The 16585-nt window shown below is 41.3% G+C and overlaps 1 protein-coding gene across 6 annotated transcripts in view; it reads right to left on the bottom strand.

Annotated features, from left to right (window-relative positions):
- Nucleotides 1-16585, bottom strand: part of TTC7A (tetratricopeptide repeat domain 7A) — a 199630-nt gene that overhangs the window by 119834 nt on the left and 63211 nt on the right. For all 6 annotated transcript variants that reach the window (XM_085577185.1, XM_085577184.1, XM_085577187.1 and 3 more), the window contains 2 exons: nt 9335-9472; nt 8858-8941 (listed from right to left, as the gene is read on the bottom strand). In XM_085577185.1, the coding sequence (XP_085433311.1) occupies nt 8858-8941; nt 9335-9472 (222 nt within the window). The remainder of the gene's footprint in view (nt 1-8857; nt 8942-9334; nt 9473-16585) is intronic.

Raw genomic sequence — 16585 nt, 5'->3', positions numbered from 1 at the left:
GCCTTTCTACCTGCATTCCAGCCCCACAGGTGCTTCCAGAAAAAAAAAAAAAAAAGTGACAGCAGGACAATATGCACCATAACAGCCAGTATATCTGCAGCTGAAGCCCATCAACCTTTGCCCTCTCACCATGCAAAAGTGAACTGCAAGGGCCAGATATATAAAAGGCCATACACTGTCCAGAGCCAACACTTGCAAAAACAGACACAAGCTCAGCCCAGTGGTCATTTCTCAGCTCTCCACCAGCACTGCAATTGCAGGGAAAGCAGGAGGCACCTGGGAGCTGGTGGCAGCTCTCCTGTGGATCAGCACAACCAGCATTAGCACAAACCAAAGCAGTGACAGGCCTGACCTAATATGGGGCACAGCTGTAGGACCTACAGCAGAAGTGACACCACCCATTCCTTGCCAGTTCCTCAACTCTGCTCCCTCCCTGTCCGCAGGACAAGCCAATGCCACAGCCTCCAAAACCCTCAAACCACAGAGCCCTTGCCATGTCTGTCCTGCCCCAAGCCTGATCAGGAGGCCACTGCAAAGCAGTGACTCCTGAATGCTGCACAGGAGAACGTCCCACCTTGTGCCCACACCCAAACACCTCAAGTGTTGAGTCACTCTACTACATGTGTACTTGAGAGCTTCTGAACATGGATTTACAGAACAAGAAGCACAGTTTCTGCACTGCTCCTAAAACATTTACAAAGTTATGTCATTTTAAAGAAGTTTATAAAATTTGCAACTAAACATATGGAGCAGAAGCTGTTTTAGAAGCAGGGTGACATGAAGACTTTCTCCCCAGCTGCATTTTAAAAATTCAAGAGATATTATATAATTGCACCTTGAAAAATTTACTCAGCAGATATTTTATACAGATGATGAAAACATTAGTCAAGGAATGACAGGAGAAATAACATCCCACTCCCACAGTGACCTTACTTAGAGGAGACTGGTATGACATGTCATATCAAGGTTTCTTAAAGATACTAATTACAAACTAATAGCCAGGGAAAAAATATCAAGCACTCATTACTGAATATCATTGATTTGTAAAAATATTGAATATGAAAAAGTGTTTGTGCAACACTGAAATAATCTGGTAATTAAAATGTACATATTCTTTCACTTAGTGTGGGTGGACCAGGCAGCCAAGTGCATTGTTTGTGAGATTCACTGCAAGGCAATAATAATTTGATTTATTGGTGAGGCATATTTTGAGAAGTGCAGAAATTGAATTTCAAGTGAGTACATGCTTCCCACTCCTGATTCTGAGCTTCAGAGGGGCTCACATAATAATTCAAGCCAGGATTTATGGTGTTTCTATTTAACTTGCTAATTGCTGGCTTATAATGGCTGCACTAGAATCAGTTCCATAGGACTACAGAAAGCTGGGTCTCATTTGGCCTCTCATCTAGAGCAAGGAATCACAAGGAAGCTATTGGGGAAGGAGAATGATGGAGAGGACACCTCCCCCTGCATAATTATGGCAGCCATGGTTTTGAATCCTATAAGGGAGTAAAATGTAAAGAAAAACAACTATCCAAACACAGAACACAACTCCCACTCCCTATTTACTAATTCAATAATCAAGCATGGAGGCATACACTGCTCAAAGATGCTTGCACATGAGCAGAAGTGAACCAAGAACATCCTACAGTTAATCTTCTTTCTTCCTTTTCCAAATGGCTCAAGAGAATTTGCCATCAGTTATGGTAAACCACAGATGCTGCCCAAATGGTTTTTCTGGGTTACTCCAACACAATTTCCATTCTTTCCCCTCCTTTGCTCTCTCATCATACCAAAGCAACCAAGGAAGGAAGTAAGAGAGCCATTTAATACTTAGAAGATAAAGAAAATGCAGATATAAGTAAAAGGAAGAATAATTTCCAGACAGTAAATAATGCCTGATAGACTTTCGGCATGCCACGAACAGTTGCTCTTCTCTTGCACAGGTTCCATAAACCTCCCTAGTTTTTTGCTTCTTTGCTACTTTTCAGCCAGAAGGAAAAATGTTCCTCAAGATGGTGGGTTGGTAGACAGCCTCATTCTCAATTTACCTGTCACTTTAGTACACAAATGAATTTCCACAACTAGCGCTGCTGTATTTCTTGCATCATCCTATCTAAAAACTGCACTATTTCAAAGGGATTGTGGGGAAGTGGAGGAAATCTTTCATCCCAATGCAAGAATTTTCATTCCCTGTGTCCTGGGATTCACAGCCATTTAGATATAAATGACCTTGAACTGACACAGAAAGATGACAGAATGAGCAAGCAATTGAGAACTCCGGAAGCAGTAGTTTTGCTGTTAGCTTTCCACTGAATCTTGAGATTTCTGTGAATCTCAGCATGAACATTATTCCCCTAAGACATTACTTCTCTTAACACAGGCACTGATTCCCTCCCTTTTACCTTGTGTTTATCAAATTAGAGCACTGGAGTTAAGCAGCTTCAAATACTCCCTCTTAAAAGCACCTCTTACAGTCTAAGATCTATAAGCACACATTTGTACTTGCTAATATGACAAACACCTCACTTCACACTTTCTGTCAAGAAAAGAGAGTTAAGCCTGAAGGCAATTATATAGCCCACCTAGGTATTCTGCTCAACAGTCAGGCATCTTAGGAAATTTCCATTTTTTGTACTATCTACAGCACACAGGCAAACTCCCTTCTAATCTTTCCTTTGCACCAAAGGAAACCAAACTATTGAATATCCCCAAGATAGCTGACCTTTGTAACAGGATCTTTAGCCAATGAATGTTCAATATTTTAACTTTCATTCCCCAGCAATGCTATTTAAGGAGCCATCCGAGGCCTCTGCTGCTCCCAAGGTTCCTGTCTGCAATACAAAGAGAAATGTACTTTTTTTTATGTCAGTTGCCTAGCAACCAGCCTAAGCTTTTGCAAGGATTCCAACAGAAGGAACAGCCTAAATCATAAAATTTGTCTGCTGTTGCTGCAGAATTATGTATTAAATATATTTTTAACTTTCCTTCTAACCTTCTGGAAAGCTGCATGTTGGCAATACAGGCATGGCTGAGTCAAACTTGAAGCTCCTTGAAGCACTCAGAGACATCTGCTTTTGCTGCACTGTTTAAATAAGGGGAAGGATTCCTTTTTCTGGGTGCAGCACAGATAGCAGCAGCTCAGACATTAGCTTGTCATTATTTGGCTATGACCAGTGTGTATCAGCAACTTGCTAAGGGCTCCAAAATCAGAGTTCATGTCTGTGTAAGACTGGTTTCAAAACCTTAAAAATGCTGCCAGCACAAGCTTTGAGCAAGACTGCAGTACCTCCAACTGCTGAGCAGCCAAAGGGAGCACAGTGACACTGCAAGGCTGGCTGTGGGAAAAGCTGGAGCTCAGTCCTCCGAAACACAGCTGAATGACAGATGCCAAGAAGGATTCAATTACTTCCCTCTATACAACACCAGACACCTCCTGGAGCATTACATGATTAAGAAAACCATTCAGGTAGACATGCATGATTTTTTCTTCCCTGTTGCCTTAAAGAGGTACACACATAATGGCTAAGAGCAGAAAGGAGTACTTTGTGTAGCTGAAAGCAGCTTTAGCTGCCTCGTTTCGCAAGGCATCATGCTTGGAGCTTACATCCCCTGCTGCCAAGTCTGTCCATCTACACTGCACACCACTGGTCCTGTGCTGCCCTCAGCATGGACTTGAGGGGCTGGGGAGGGTCAGCAACAATGCAGCCATCTCTGAACTCACACAGCTGCTGTGTCTTCAAGGCAAGCACTGAGCTGGCCATGTTCTGCAGGGCTGGAGAGCTTTGTGGCAGGCACCACAGGAACACCAAACCCCCAGCAGCAACCCCAGCACAGGCCTGCTGAGCACACTCCTTGCTTCCAGCTCCACTGAGCTCTCACAGAGGTTTTTCCCCACAGACCCTTCAGCTGTTCCCAAGATCTTCCTTTACTCACTCCCGAGGGACTTCAGCCTTTCAGTGAGTAAACAGCTGAGGGGTGAAAGCAAACTATCCTCTCCTAGCAGATAATCCAGCCTTCCTTCATCTGTCTTAAGGCCATATTACTACTCACTCCTCTTAAGAAACACACATCCTAAAGCTCTTCACTCACTAACCAAGTTGTGTTGTGGGTTTTTTTTCAGACAGAGACATTGAATACGATTGTGAAAATGTTTCCATGCGTTGAATACACTAACAACAATAAACATCCACTGTACTTTAAAGATTAAGCTTCATGAGAGTTGAATGGCTCAGTTAGGGCACCCAGCCCTTTTAGACTACACAGACTCAGTTCAGTGTTCACAGAATAATTTCACTGCTATCCTTGAAGAATCCCTCCCTTACTACCATTATGAAAATGGCAAGTTATTGTCACTGAACACAAATCTTGTCTCCTTGTGTGGTAGGCAGCAGACAGGCATCAATGTTGCTTCATGTTGTCCAAGGCATGTGTTTTAACACACATAATGCAGATCTAGGAGATCTTAAGTGCCATAAATTTAAGCTAGAGCCTACTCACTATATGCACTTCTCTACTCCCAGGGAGATCCAGCAACACTTTGGGACACCCAGGCTAGGCTCTGTGTGAGAGTAGTAGTTGTGGAAGGGGACAGAAACCTGAAAAAGGAGTATGTAACTGATCCAACTGATCCAAGGCCAAGGAAATGCTTGCGAGTGCACAAGGACCCTATTACACATCCCTTGTGCTTGTAATACATCATCTAGACACTATGATAATTTTGCCTCCAAGTTCAGAAATGTCAGTAGAGCTACCTTAGTCTCCAGGAGAGCTACGTGCTGGTAACCTCCATGACCTCCAGGGAAAACTGATTAGCTGGAAAGCAGCAGCAGAGAAGAAATCTACCCCAAGCAGCTCTCTCCTCTGCTACGAAGACTACAAAGTCTTTTCCACGCCGTGAAAGAGAGTTTGGTCCTTCCTTTCCTTATGTTGCTCAGTACTGGTCACTTTTTCAAAATCTTGAGACGAGCAGATGCAAGTGTCTGCGCTGGTTTTACCCTGGCAGCAGGACAGTGGCTCGTCTCATTGCCCGAGGACCCTGCCAGATGGCACCAGGCTATTACACCACTTGCCACTCAGCCTCCAGCCTGGCCACGCAGGGAGCTGCAGTGCCCACTCAGCCTCCAGCTGATATTACCACACAGCCAAGGTTATTACCAGCAGAAGCAACTCAAAGCATCTGTGAAGAATTCGGCGTTCAGCACCACAGGAACAGAGCTGTTGCATTAGAATGCTTTAAACATCTCTGTCCTATTCAGAACTGCACTTGGTGACACAGGACATCGCCCACCATGTCTTTGCCATTGTCTAGGTTTTGCCAGCACTTCCTTTCCTTTTCCATCTAAATTTGCTTACAAAAGCAGTTCAAATATAATGGTGGGATTTGTCATTTAGATATACATCCCTCTCTTGTTCAGTGAATAGAGCTCAATATAAAAGGCATTCCTAAAAATGGGCTAAAAAACAACCAGACCACACCATCTCTCTTAAGATGCAAGTTTCTGAGAAACACAGGAAAGTGAAATTGCTACCACTCCATTATTTCCACCACTTAAGTGGATAAAAGACAGACAGAAAGGTTATGCTTCCTTGAGTTTTTTCATTTACAGTTTTAGGAAGCCCCAAGGCCTGTAGGAACTCACTGAAGTGATGTGCCTATTTTTGTTAAGACACATGCTTTTCAGAATAATGTGTAAACTCAAGCCTACGTGTGGTAATGAGCCAAGGTGTCTGGCCTGACATTCAGACTGATCACTTGTGAAAAATGACAATCACCACTTGGCAATTTTTTGGCTGGCAGAAGAAGAAGCTACACTGAAATCTGACTTGATTGACTTAATCTCAATATACAAATTAAACATACCTCTAGTCAAATTCACTGTAGAAGAGAGGGCAAGATAGGATTTTATGGCACTTTTAAGAAGGTCAGAATTGAAAATCCTAAAAACATGTTTAAAAAAAAAAGAGAAACCAAAGTTTCCAGTATTTACAGGTTGATAAAACTGTTCCTGTCGTGCCCAGAATTTATGAGTGCAATTTGCTGTACTGCAGAACAAGTAATGCTGCAGGATGTGAGGTTTCATTACCAAGAAATGAGATCATGAATTGGCTGTGACTGAGACAGGTGAAAATAGATCTTCACCTATAAAAGCTCAAGTACACTCTGCATTTTGCAGTCTAGACTGGCCACACTGTTTTCTCATCAGCTCCTTCTGCTACACTGGAGCACTTGCTTGTAAATGAACTCTGTCCTGCTATCAAGCTGCAAAGCAATATAAAAATGTATGCCACATCTCCCATTAGCAAGATGATGCATTGCAGAGTATATGACAGGAATCTTCAGGGAATACTTTGGGATTAGAAGTGAAATACTGCACAGATGGGATTGTTGGGTAAGGGAATTCCCTCTGACCCATATAGGGCTCAGAACATTTAGCACTTTTACATCAGTAGGCAAGATCAGGATATTTTACCTTGTAAATATTTAAAGTACAGGCAAAAAGACATGGTGTACTTGAAAATCTGAAAAGTACAGAGACAGGGACAGTACAGAGATAAAAATAAAAAATAGCAACACAAATATCTAAGTAACAAATATTCTGTAACACGTAGGGAAGGTGAAGAGGTATGCAAACACAGAGTGAACAAGAATGGAACTGCCATGCAAATTGTTCAAAGCTAAAGATCAGTCCCCACTTCTGCTAACCTATGCTAACCAAAGACTGAAGCACAATTATTCTCTGTATACACTCACTCTCAAACATCAACAGTTAAAAATCTTCACTTGCTCCCCAGCAGATTACTAGAGCTATAGCATTGTCTGCTGTTGAGAACCAGGTTACACAACTTGTAAAGCCTACAGAACTCCCAGACAAACCCCATGTTCATGGTAAGATTCTGTGCCTTTCTATCATGGCCTGTGTATCACTGTTGTGTCCAGTATCAAGGGTTCAAGTACCTGAAGGATTTGCAAAGACACAGAGGGCAGGACTGTGTTAACCCCAGCTGAATTCCAAGGTGAGCTGGACATGACATGTAAGCCCCACTTGACATAGGTCAGTGCAAGGTATTAGCACCATGGCACCAAGCTCATTGTTTAAGGATTCCACCAGTACCTTCAGCTTTCCTTACTCATGATTGAGTCTGGCCACTGTTTGCAAGCTTGGAACTGGATTTTTAAATGCTTGCACTGGACTTCTGTAGCAATCTGTGAAGCTCTTTCTGACTAAAGATCTCTGTTGAGCTCCCTGCTGATCTAAAATGCATTGTCAAAGCTTTGGTATCTCATAAATCAGCCATATCTGTTATGTTTAAAAGGGGACAATGCCTCCATGTTCTGGAGTTCCAGAACAGAGTCAGAGTTTGCAAGGTCCCAGAGAGACACCCCTAGTGTCTCACAGAGGGGTCGCCACAGCTTTGCCTGGTGTGTTCCACAGATCCCCACTGATTTAGGCTCCACACAATCCACAGGGCACTCTTTTTCCAGTGTTCTGCTATCCTTATTTTTTGCCTCTTAATAAGAAACATGAACTTGTGTTGTTGCAATTAGATGCCATCACATCTTGTCCTAACCACCACAGACAAGACTAACCCCTCCTCTTAAAAGCTCTTGAAAACTTCTCTCAGACTTTTTTTCACCCTTTAAGGTGAAAAAATCATTTCAGACTTTCCACAGTACTGCTTACTATACCCTTAGTCATATCTGATGCTCTTTATTAGACTTTCTCTCATCACTCTACCATGTTTTGGAAGCAGAATGCTTAACCCCAGACAGTCTTCCAATATAAGGCTTTGCCCATGCTCATGGAAGTGAAAGAATTCTTTCAGACCACTTCCAAGCTTTGCAGCCACTTATACCTCATAAGACAATTTCTCTGCAAAAGCATAGATTCGTGCCTTATTTCCATGCCAAGGCCACTGTTTCCAGCTCAGCTCATAGCCATAAAAGACCAGTAGTAGCTGGAATTTGGCAAATGAGTGCTAGCTGGTGGTCTCCACTCAGATCCACATGGATTCCTGTACACTCCAGGAGCACAGAATATAGGACAATATTAAGTGGTTTACTACTGCACAGCATCAATTTGCTCCTACCTCCCAAACGTGTTGGTGGGGACTCTAAAATAAACTGGCTACATTTTCTACCATCTACATTTCCTACAGGAAGTCCACTCTTTTAAGACTGATAAAGAAAAGCTCCTGTTATCTTTGCCTACTTTTCATAACCACATTTCAGTCATCTCAGTGGTTTACTAATGACTTTCACAAACACCACACTAATTTTAAAAAAACACTTATGCTGAAACGCATGACCATGCCAACATTCCCATTGTTTCTTTTTCTAGAGTATATTTTGCACCAAGCACTTCATATAAATATGGATAAAGGTTTAAAATATTAAGGTTTAAAACATTAAACATTACAAGCTCTCTACAAAAAAAAAAAAATTACATTTCCTTTAATGGCTGGAAAAACCACAGCTTAAGTCAACTGCCCAGACACAGAGTGAACTGATGGCAGTTTTAGATATTAGTTCTTTCTTATACTAAGTCCATTTATGTTGAACCTGCAGACAATGGACAGCTGTATAATGCTTTTCAACCCACAGCTATGCACAAAATCCATTTTTCTCCTTGGTAATGAGAAAAGAACACTACACAGAAAGAACAGTACTCAATACCAAACACACAACCCTCATCACAAAGTGCAATCAGAGACTAAAAGGAGAGCACTGTCCTTTCACAGACCTACCTGCTGGCATCTAGTCCCAAAACACACATGACACATTCAAACAAGTAATCCAGATCCACTCTTTCAGAAGAAAAAGGGTCCTTTCTGGGCCCTTTCGTTTGAACCTTACCTTTCCACAAGCTACCATGGACAGGGCAAGCTGGTACCAGAGGTGAAATTCATCAAATGCAAACTTCATGGCTCTCTCCAAGCACTGAGAAAGGAATTGCAAAACGAATATTAGACTTTATTTATTTTCTTCCTTACACCTTTTGTCGAGACTGCTGCTTGGGTCAGGAAACAATCTGTTGTGGCCCTGGAGACCCAGGTGATTTTTTCTTTTTAATGACACCATTTACACTTCTCAGCTAATGGGACTTGCTAGTGTACACCATCACTTCAAAAGGGAGATACTTCGTTCAAGTGCCTACATACAAATTAATGTCTCAAACAATTCTGTGTGCATTTCTGGCCTGGGCAGTCACAGCTCTGTAGCTGTTTCTGCTGATTGCTAACTAGTACACTCCATTTTCACCTTCCCCGACAAGCCACCACAAAGAGAAGTTTTTTCCAGAGTGTTTGGAGGGGCAGAGGCCGGGGGAGGTACCTCAGACAGCATCACATACTGCCCTCTTCTGCCCAGCGTGATGCTCAGGAGGTCGTAGACTGCAGAAGCATCCCGGAGGCTGATGGCTCGGTCATCCTGCTGCTCTGGGGCTCGGCTGATCACTGCATCCCGGTTTGCCTGGCACACACACAAGTGAGGCATCAGAATCCAAGAGAGAAAAACACAACTGACTCCTCCATAGGAAGCTGCACCCAACACGCATAGCATTTTGTTTAAAATAATCTCACTTGTTTTTTTCTTTTAAAAGTTTATGCCAACATAAGGAAGGTGTTTCCACAGAGGTGCTTTCTACCTACCTGAAGGAAGCTCAAGAAGATAACTGTATCTACAGGAAGAAACTGCTACACATATCTTATCTGGATTTCTGTCACAGAATTAGAACATTATGGAACAGATCTACCAGATCCTATTTCCTCAATAATTAGAAATTCAAGGCCATCCATAAAGTATCTTCCTTATTTTCTAATTAATTAGAAATTCAAGGCCATTCTTAAAGTATCTTCCTTATTACTTCAATTGCCTGCAACTATGATAACTCTTTCCAAGGTTGATAATTTGTCTTCCATGTCTACACTAGATTTCTTCACAATAGCATCAATGCTTGTTGTTCTTTTTTGTGACCGACCTTTTATTGTTAAATTTGAACAGGTTGCCTAAGTAATCAGATTCACCTGTCATCAACTTAAAGCAATTACACATTTTGGCAATGCAATACTGAATTGGTCTTTTTCAAATATATAAAATATGTCTTAATTTTGTTAATCTATCAGTACATTTCTGGGCCTAGATCAAGAAGAAGCATTACTTTTGACAGAAACAATCAGTTCAGCAATTTCCAAGGATGTCCCAAAATACCACATGCTACAGACTCAGATTTATCTCCAAATCCCAGCCCTTCGTGCTTTTCTGAGCAAAAAGAGGGAGATTACAATTCCAGAGTAAACGGAAAAATCCCTCTGATTTCCAAACACAGAGAGCCTCACCCAGACTACCCAGCCTCTGGGAGAGGCAGTGCTGAGCACCATCTGATAGCACAGACACACTGCCCTGGGCTCCTCAGCTGAAAGGGGTGCAACATCAGACACTCAAGTCTAGACATCTAAAAGATCAGAAAAATTAAGAAAATTGCCAGCAATTTCACCTTGAGCAAAGGCAAACAAAATGTTCCCTCCTTGAAACATGAAGGTTATGAGACTTATTTTACAATACAACTATAATCTTACCCATATTTCTTTCTAACTGTGGGGAGATTTTTTTTTCAAAAAAAGGTTAAACATGGGAATTAAACATAATAAAAATTTCCAGAATATGCAGCCCTTAAAGCCCACACATACTTCATTGTGATTAAGCTGCAGCTGTTTCATCATGATTTGATCTGTGTAATGCCCCAGTTCCAAGCACTCTTCATCACAACCTCCAGCCGAGACTGCAAACAAAATTACTGACAACTAACACAGTCTCCACCAAGAGCTAAATGGTGACTGCAGTTAAAGGCAAGCTGACAGATCAGACCCAGTCCAGTGTTTGCCCAAATAAACTTACAACAACTCCTGCAGCCACAAAGGCATTTTTATTTTTCATGCTACTGCAGAAGATGCAATTTGTGATTAAAAAAAATAGTTCAGAACAACAGAATGCACAACAGAATGAAAATTACTTTCAAAATTCTGCAAGAGTACAGAGGCATAGCTTGTCTATCTTTATTGGCAGAAATAAAAAAAAAAAATGAATACATGTTTAAGCTCTGTTTGGATTTAACGTAAGACTATCACTTTAAAAGGGAAAAAGGAGTTAAGTAAAGCCATATACTGTATGATCCTTATTGCCAAGTGAATCCTCCCACATACACACAATTAACTGTTTTTTCTGCACTGGTTACATTGTTATGACAATTGTTTGTAGCAAACAGCTGCTGAGATAGCACCCCCATGCTCTGTCATCTCATCAACAACCTCCCATTACAGTCAGCTACAGCCTAATGCTTTTTTGCATATCCATCAAGTACCAAGCTATAATTTTTAAGTAGATACATTAGCAGGGATATAAAATTAATCAAAACTCATGACTGTCCATCATGTTTTGCCACAGATACTGGTACTAGAATAAATAATACACCCCAATCCTGCAAAAGAAGGAATGTAGGGCATATTACAAGGATGCAACACTCTAAAATTGTATAGTGTATATATCATACTTTACCCAAGCAGACAGCAGTTAAATGCAACATATGCATAGGTATGATGAATATTCTCTCCAAGAAGGTCATAAACCTGCTGATTTTGTTCAAGCTTTTAAATGTCAAAGCCATAGAAGGTCTTTGCTATCTATCACTCTCTATGCTTCCATGCATAAAAGTTGCCACTAGCAAATTCATTGTTACTTTTATCTCAACAATTTCTTCAATACTGAACCTATTCCAAATTGCTAATTCCAGCTGCTCTAAAAAAATAAATCAAGAGGCCATATTATAGTAGAGACATAAAAATCCCACAAACCCCAAAACCAAAAGGTACAAACCTCATAAAAAAACTGACTGATCAGTAGCAAGAATATGGATTGTGCCTAACACAGTAAGGTAAATCACTGTCCTAAGTAAGGCTCAAGGTGCCATGTACATACAGAGGTCAGAGAAGGGAATATGAATCACTATTTCCTGAAACCCACTCAGGAAACTGGCATGTCTCCATGGCCTGCCTCTCACAGAAGGCAGGCTGCTGTCCCTCAGATCATTACCAACCTCTTTTTTTTGGTTTTTTTTGCCTTGTTTATGTTTTTGTAAATATTAATTTTTCAGTAAGAAATTCTGACAGCCACCAGCAAGTACAAGGGCAAAACAGTTGCAGAGTTACTGCAATAAAGAATACACCTGTTCTGTGGGATGGGGAATTTTACTGAGTGAACTGTACACAGAGTGACACTTCATTTTGCATTTGAGAATGCAAAATTCTAAGCTATTAACACTGTTTTTTAAATACCTGTGTTTTCTTTTGTTTCAGACCACTAATTTTCCTGAAAACAATTGGAAAAAGGGTTATTTGTACAACACTGGTCTCAAGCAGTGTATCCCAAACCTAAGCAGCAACTTCAATTTGTCCTACTGCATTATTTCCTCCCTATTATTAGCAGCAGTAAAACATAGCTACAAATATATTTTCAACACCCCCACTATGACTATTTCCTTTAAGCTGTTCCCATTGTCACAGAGACATGCCTCACAGCATACAAGCAAGATGAAGAGAGACTGAAAGCCACACCCAGAGAAGCTCTGTTCAAGGCTGTTTTGTGGGATGGAGAAGGTCAACAGTGCTGCCAACACAAGTTTCACTACTGGGAATTAGCATCATTTACATTATAAAGGCAAAACTATACAGTCAATGCCCCTTTTTTTTAAAGTATTCCAAGGTAATTGAGCAACCCAGAGATGCATCACACTTGGGATATTTTGGGATGCATAGGGCACAATTAGCTGTGGATGTAGGTGGTGGTTCAGACATGACACCAGTCCTATATGGGGAGACTGGACACATTTTGCAGTCAGCCCAGACCTAGGCCACTGAGCATCTTCAGCCTCCCTTTCCACAGCCCAGTGACACAGCCCATGGGGCTCCAGCTCACTGTGGTGTCTCTGAACCTGACAGGGCACAGACCCTGGGGGTCAGCAGGGCTTTTCAGTCTAGCTCCAAAACACAGCAATGCCACTGTAGGGAACAGCTCTGCCTTTCTGAGCACCCACAGTGCTGAGTCTTGGACCTGCCCATCCACACACACAGTACACTTACCTGCAAACTAGATAAGCCCCCATCCACAGAGGATTTGCTGTACATCAATGATGCTTATTTATGGCTTGTTTATTTCAGGAAGGAAGGAAAAGAGCCACAGCAAATCCAAACAGCCATTACTTCAGCAGTTATTACGCACACAGTTACACTGCAGAAAATTAAATTTACCACAGTACAAAGATGTGCTTCTTAATAAAACGTCAAGTAATCATATGAATTACAATAGAGTATATTCCATGTAGCAGTCCCTTCTCACAGCAATTAGCTATGAAGTATACTTTAATTGCTCACTTTGAAACATGGCTTCCCCTGCTTTTTTCCAAAGAAGAAAAAGAAAGCAATTAAAATCTTTAATGAGTGCCTGCTGCCTGCCCCCTAATCATGGGCATTCGAATGTTCAACTTGTGTCTTTTCATAATAGACATAATTGCCAGATCCACTGCAACCCATCTATACAGAACAGCAGCATGTTTTACACAATGTACTGTAATAATGTAATTGGTGTGATTCAATACTACCATTAAGAGAGAAAAACAAATGCCGTTGTGTGTAAGATTGACAACAGGCCTTTGAAATCATGCAATTGATGCCTTTTCTGCTAAGAGCTGGGGAATATTTAGCCTATATCCTTTGGGTCTCCCTTCTGGCTGTTTTGCCTCTACTGCCAACAAAATAAATTAATCCTTCACAATGGCAAGAACCTGTTCAATGCAAGAGGCTACAGACTTTCTGCCTAAGTTATTGCTCATCTCTAGACAGCACCTGAAGGTTTCCCTCACTAACATAGACAAAGTAAATATTAAGGGTTGACTGCACAGCTGCTGTGAAAATGACATGTGGGTAGAACAGGGAGGACAAACCTTGCCCCAGGAACTCTCAAAACTCCTCTCAGAGAGATACTACAACTCATTGCACTTCAGGCCAGAAGCACAGCAAATGAAAACTTACCCCCCTGTGAACCACATGCCATCTGTCTCATTTCTGGTAAGCAACAGACCACAAGTTACTGGTGCCCAATTCAGATATCAATTCATCAAAACAGCCCCTTATAATTACATATTAAATATGACCACATATATCTATGCTACATGTTTCAGGTGCATTCTACCACCCTGTAGCAGAACTAATTCTGGAAATATCACTAAAAGCAAGACAGACATATGCCCCCATCCAAAACAGCCAAACAACCCTATACAAAAGAAAGGCAGAGAAGCAGAAAGTAAGCAAGTTTGTTTGTGGGTATTATCTTGGGTAACAAAGTCATCCATTTGCCAACAGTTATCTGGATTTAGAAAGCTTTCTTCCAAGAATTTACATCTTCCTTGTAAGTTTAGAAACAAGACTTACTACTGCAAAGCAGAAGAAAAAAGGCTCTCACACCCTGTTCTCTAGCAACTCACATTAGAACCATTTATTCAAGAGGCAATTAGCAGAGGTAGTGTATTTCCCACTAGAAACATTCTGCAGTCCATTTTTACAGGTCCCAAACACATAGCTTTGCCTTGCAAACCAGTAAAGAGACAGCCAGATTTGCTACTGCAAGTGCACAACTGTGATTTGGTAGGAACCAACAGAGCAGGCAACCCTGCCTCCAGTTGTCTCTCTCAGCTGCCATAGTCCAATGGCCTTCAGTAGAACAGTCACAATGGTCATCCAGCTGTTGTAGCATCACTGTAAAAAAAAAAAAAAAAAAAGGAAAAACCAACCTACAAAAGCAACAAGCGATTCTTCTTCACCAGCTCATTTGCTGGACAGCGTTATTTTATAAAAATAGGAACTGAAGAGCTAACAGGTTTTATTTATTTCTGTGTTTAAAAATACATGGGTTTAACGTTATTCTGTTAAAGGCATGCTCTCAGCCATGAGTTTGTTCTCACCAATAAAAAGAACAGGACAAGTTCCAGTATCTTCCTTCCCCCTCACCATCTGTTCCATGCTCTCAGGCCCTCCAAGGTCAAACTGCCTTCAGGGATTCAAATCGGAGATAAGACGTGGATGACATTTCTAATCTTTGTTACACAGGCACTGAATTTATTAGTTTTGGATAAAAGGAGCTGTATTTCCAGTATGAATGAATACAGAACAAAAAAAAATAAAATAAACCATGTTACCTGGTTTGTTTGGTGGACCACATCCAGTCAAAATCCCCAGTTGTAACAGCCAGCATTGCCAGCATTGAATAAAGGTGTTTCAGACTGTATGTTTGACCTCAGATTCAAGAAGGGAAGGTTTCTAAATGCAAATAAAGAACTTTTTCTTTCTTTTTTAACCTCAAAAGTAAACACAAAAAGTAATACTAAGTGTTCCATTCCTGGTTCTGAGAAGCTTCTGGCTAACTTTAAGGGCAGTGCAGTCAACTCTGAACACTCTTGAGAATAGCTATTAAAATAAACAAAACTGCAGCTAAGAGTTAGTCATGCCAAACCTCCTCTGTCTACACCCTGCAGCTCAAAGCACCAAAGTCCCTGATGGCAGAACCAGTCCTGTTCCCATTGGTAGGTGAAGCAGAAAAATCACACTGCACCAAGTGACAATATGTCCTCAGTTCTCACAAACAGTGCCACTGGTTTAGGCAGGTTAAATGCAGTAAGAGAGAGGACTAGAGGTTTAAAAAGAGGCAAGTCCATGTTTCTCCAAGATGTGAATAGGAACACATCATTCTGCCATAGCCTGAGCTTGTAGAGGCTGTCACCAGCTGGCCTTCTTGGTCTGAAGGAGAGCATTTCTATCCCCTCAGAAACACGGCCCATCCATACCACAACTTAGGCTATACAAAAGAAATGACAGAGTAGCCAGGAGGTCACAAACACTCATAAAGACAGCCTTGACTGTGGCAATCTTCAGGCTGCCTGATTTGTTTCACTAGATTCCTTCATGAGAACTCTATGGCCAAAGGCTGTGACTAAATAACAGCTGGCACAGAGAAGGAACATTTGCCAAGCTCAACAACCAGGATGCTTTTCATTGTTTACTGAGATACTTCAGTTATGAAAATAGGCTCCCTTTTTTAACAGGACAAAGAGCACAGGAGGCAATTTGTGAGAATGCCAGGGCAAAGCAGGCTACAAGCTTTCACTGAAAGTGTTAATATATCCACAGAAGCATCTTGAGAACCATGAAAAAGGATACTACGTTACTTGGCCATTTGAAAACCTTTTATATTCTTAGGCCCATAGGCAGAGTAAAATATTGAAGGAACTGTTAATTGCCCCTTTAAAATATAATCTCATTTCATCCCACCAGAATATGCAAACTGACTCCTTTGCCATGCAAGGGAAAGGGATAAATAATCACAAGCCAGAAGCCTCTGCCATTAAGAGCCAGAGAAGGTTTGGTGAGAAATAGGCTCTAGCTCTCAAGAATTTCAAGGCAATTACTTGCTTTCTCCATCACAGGAACAATTCTATTCCCCCATAAGATCTTCTTGGAAGTCACACAGGTCATGACAAAG

The sequence above is a fragment of the Lonchura striata genome, chromosome 3 (genome assembly GCF_050655825.1).
Source record: "Lonchura striata isolate lonStrDom1 chromosome 3, ASM5065582v1, whole genome shotgun sequence".
Taxonomy (NCBI): Eukaryota; Metazoa; Chordata; class Aves; order Passeriformes; family Estrildidae; genus Lonchura; species Lonchura striata.
This window is presented reverse-complemented; position numbering and strand designations above follow the sequence as displayed.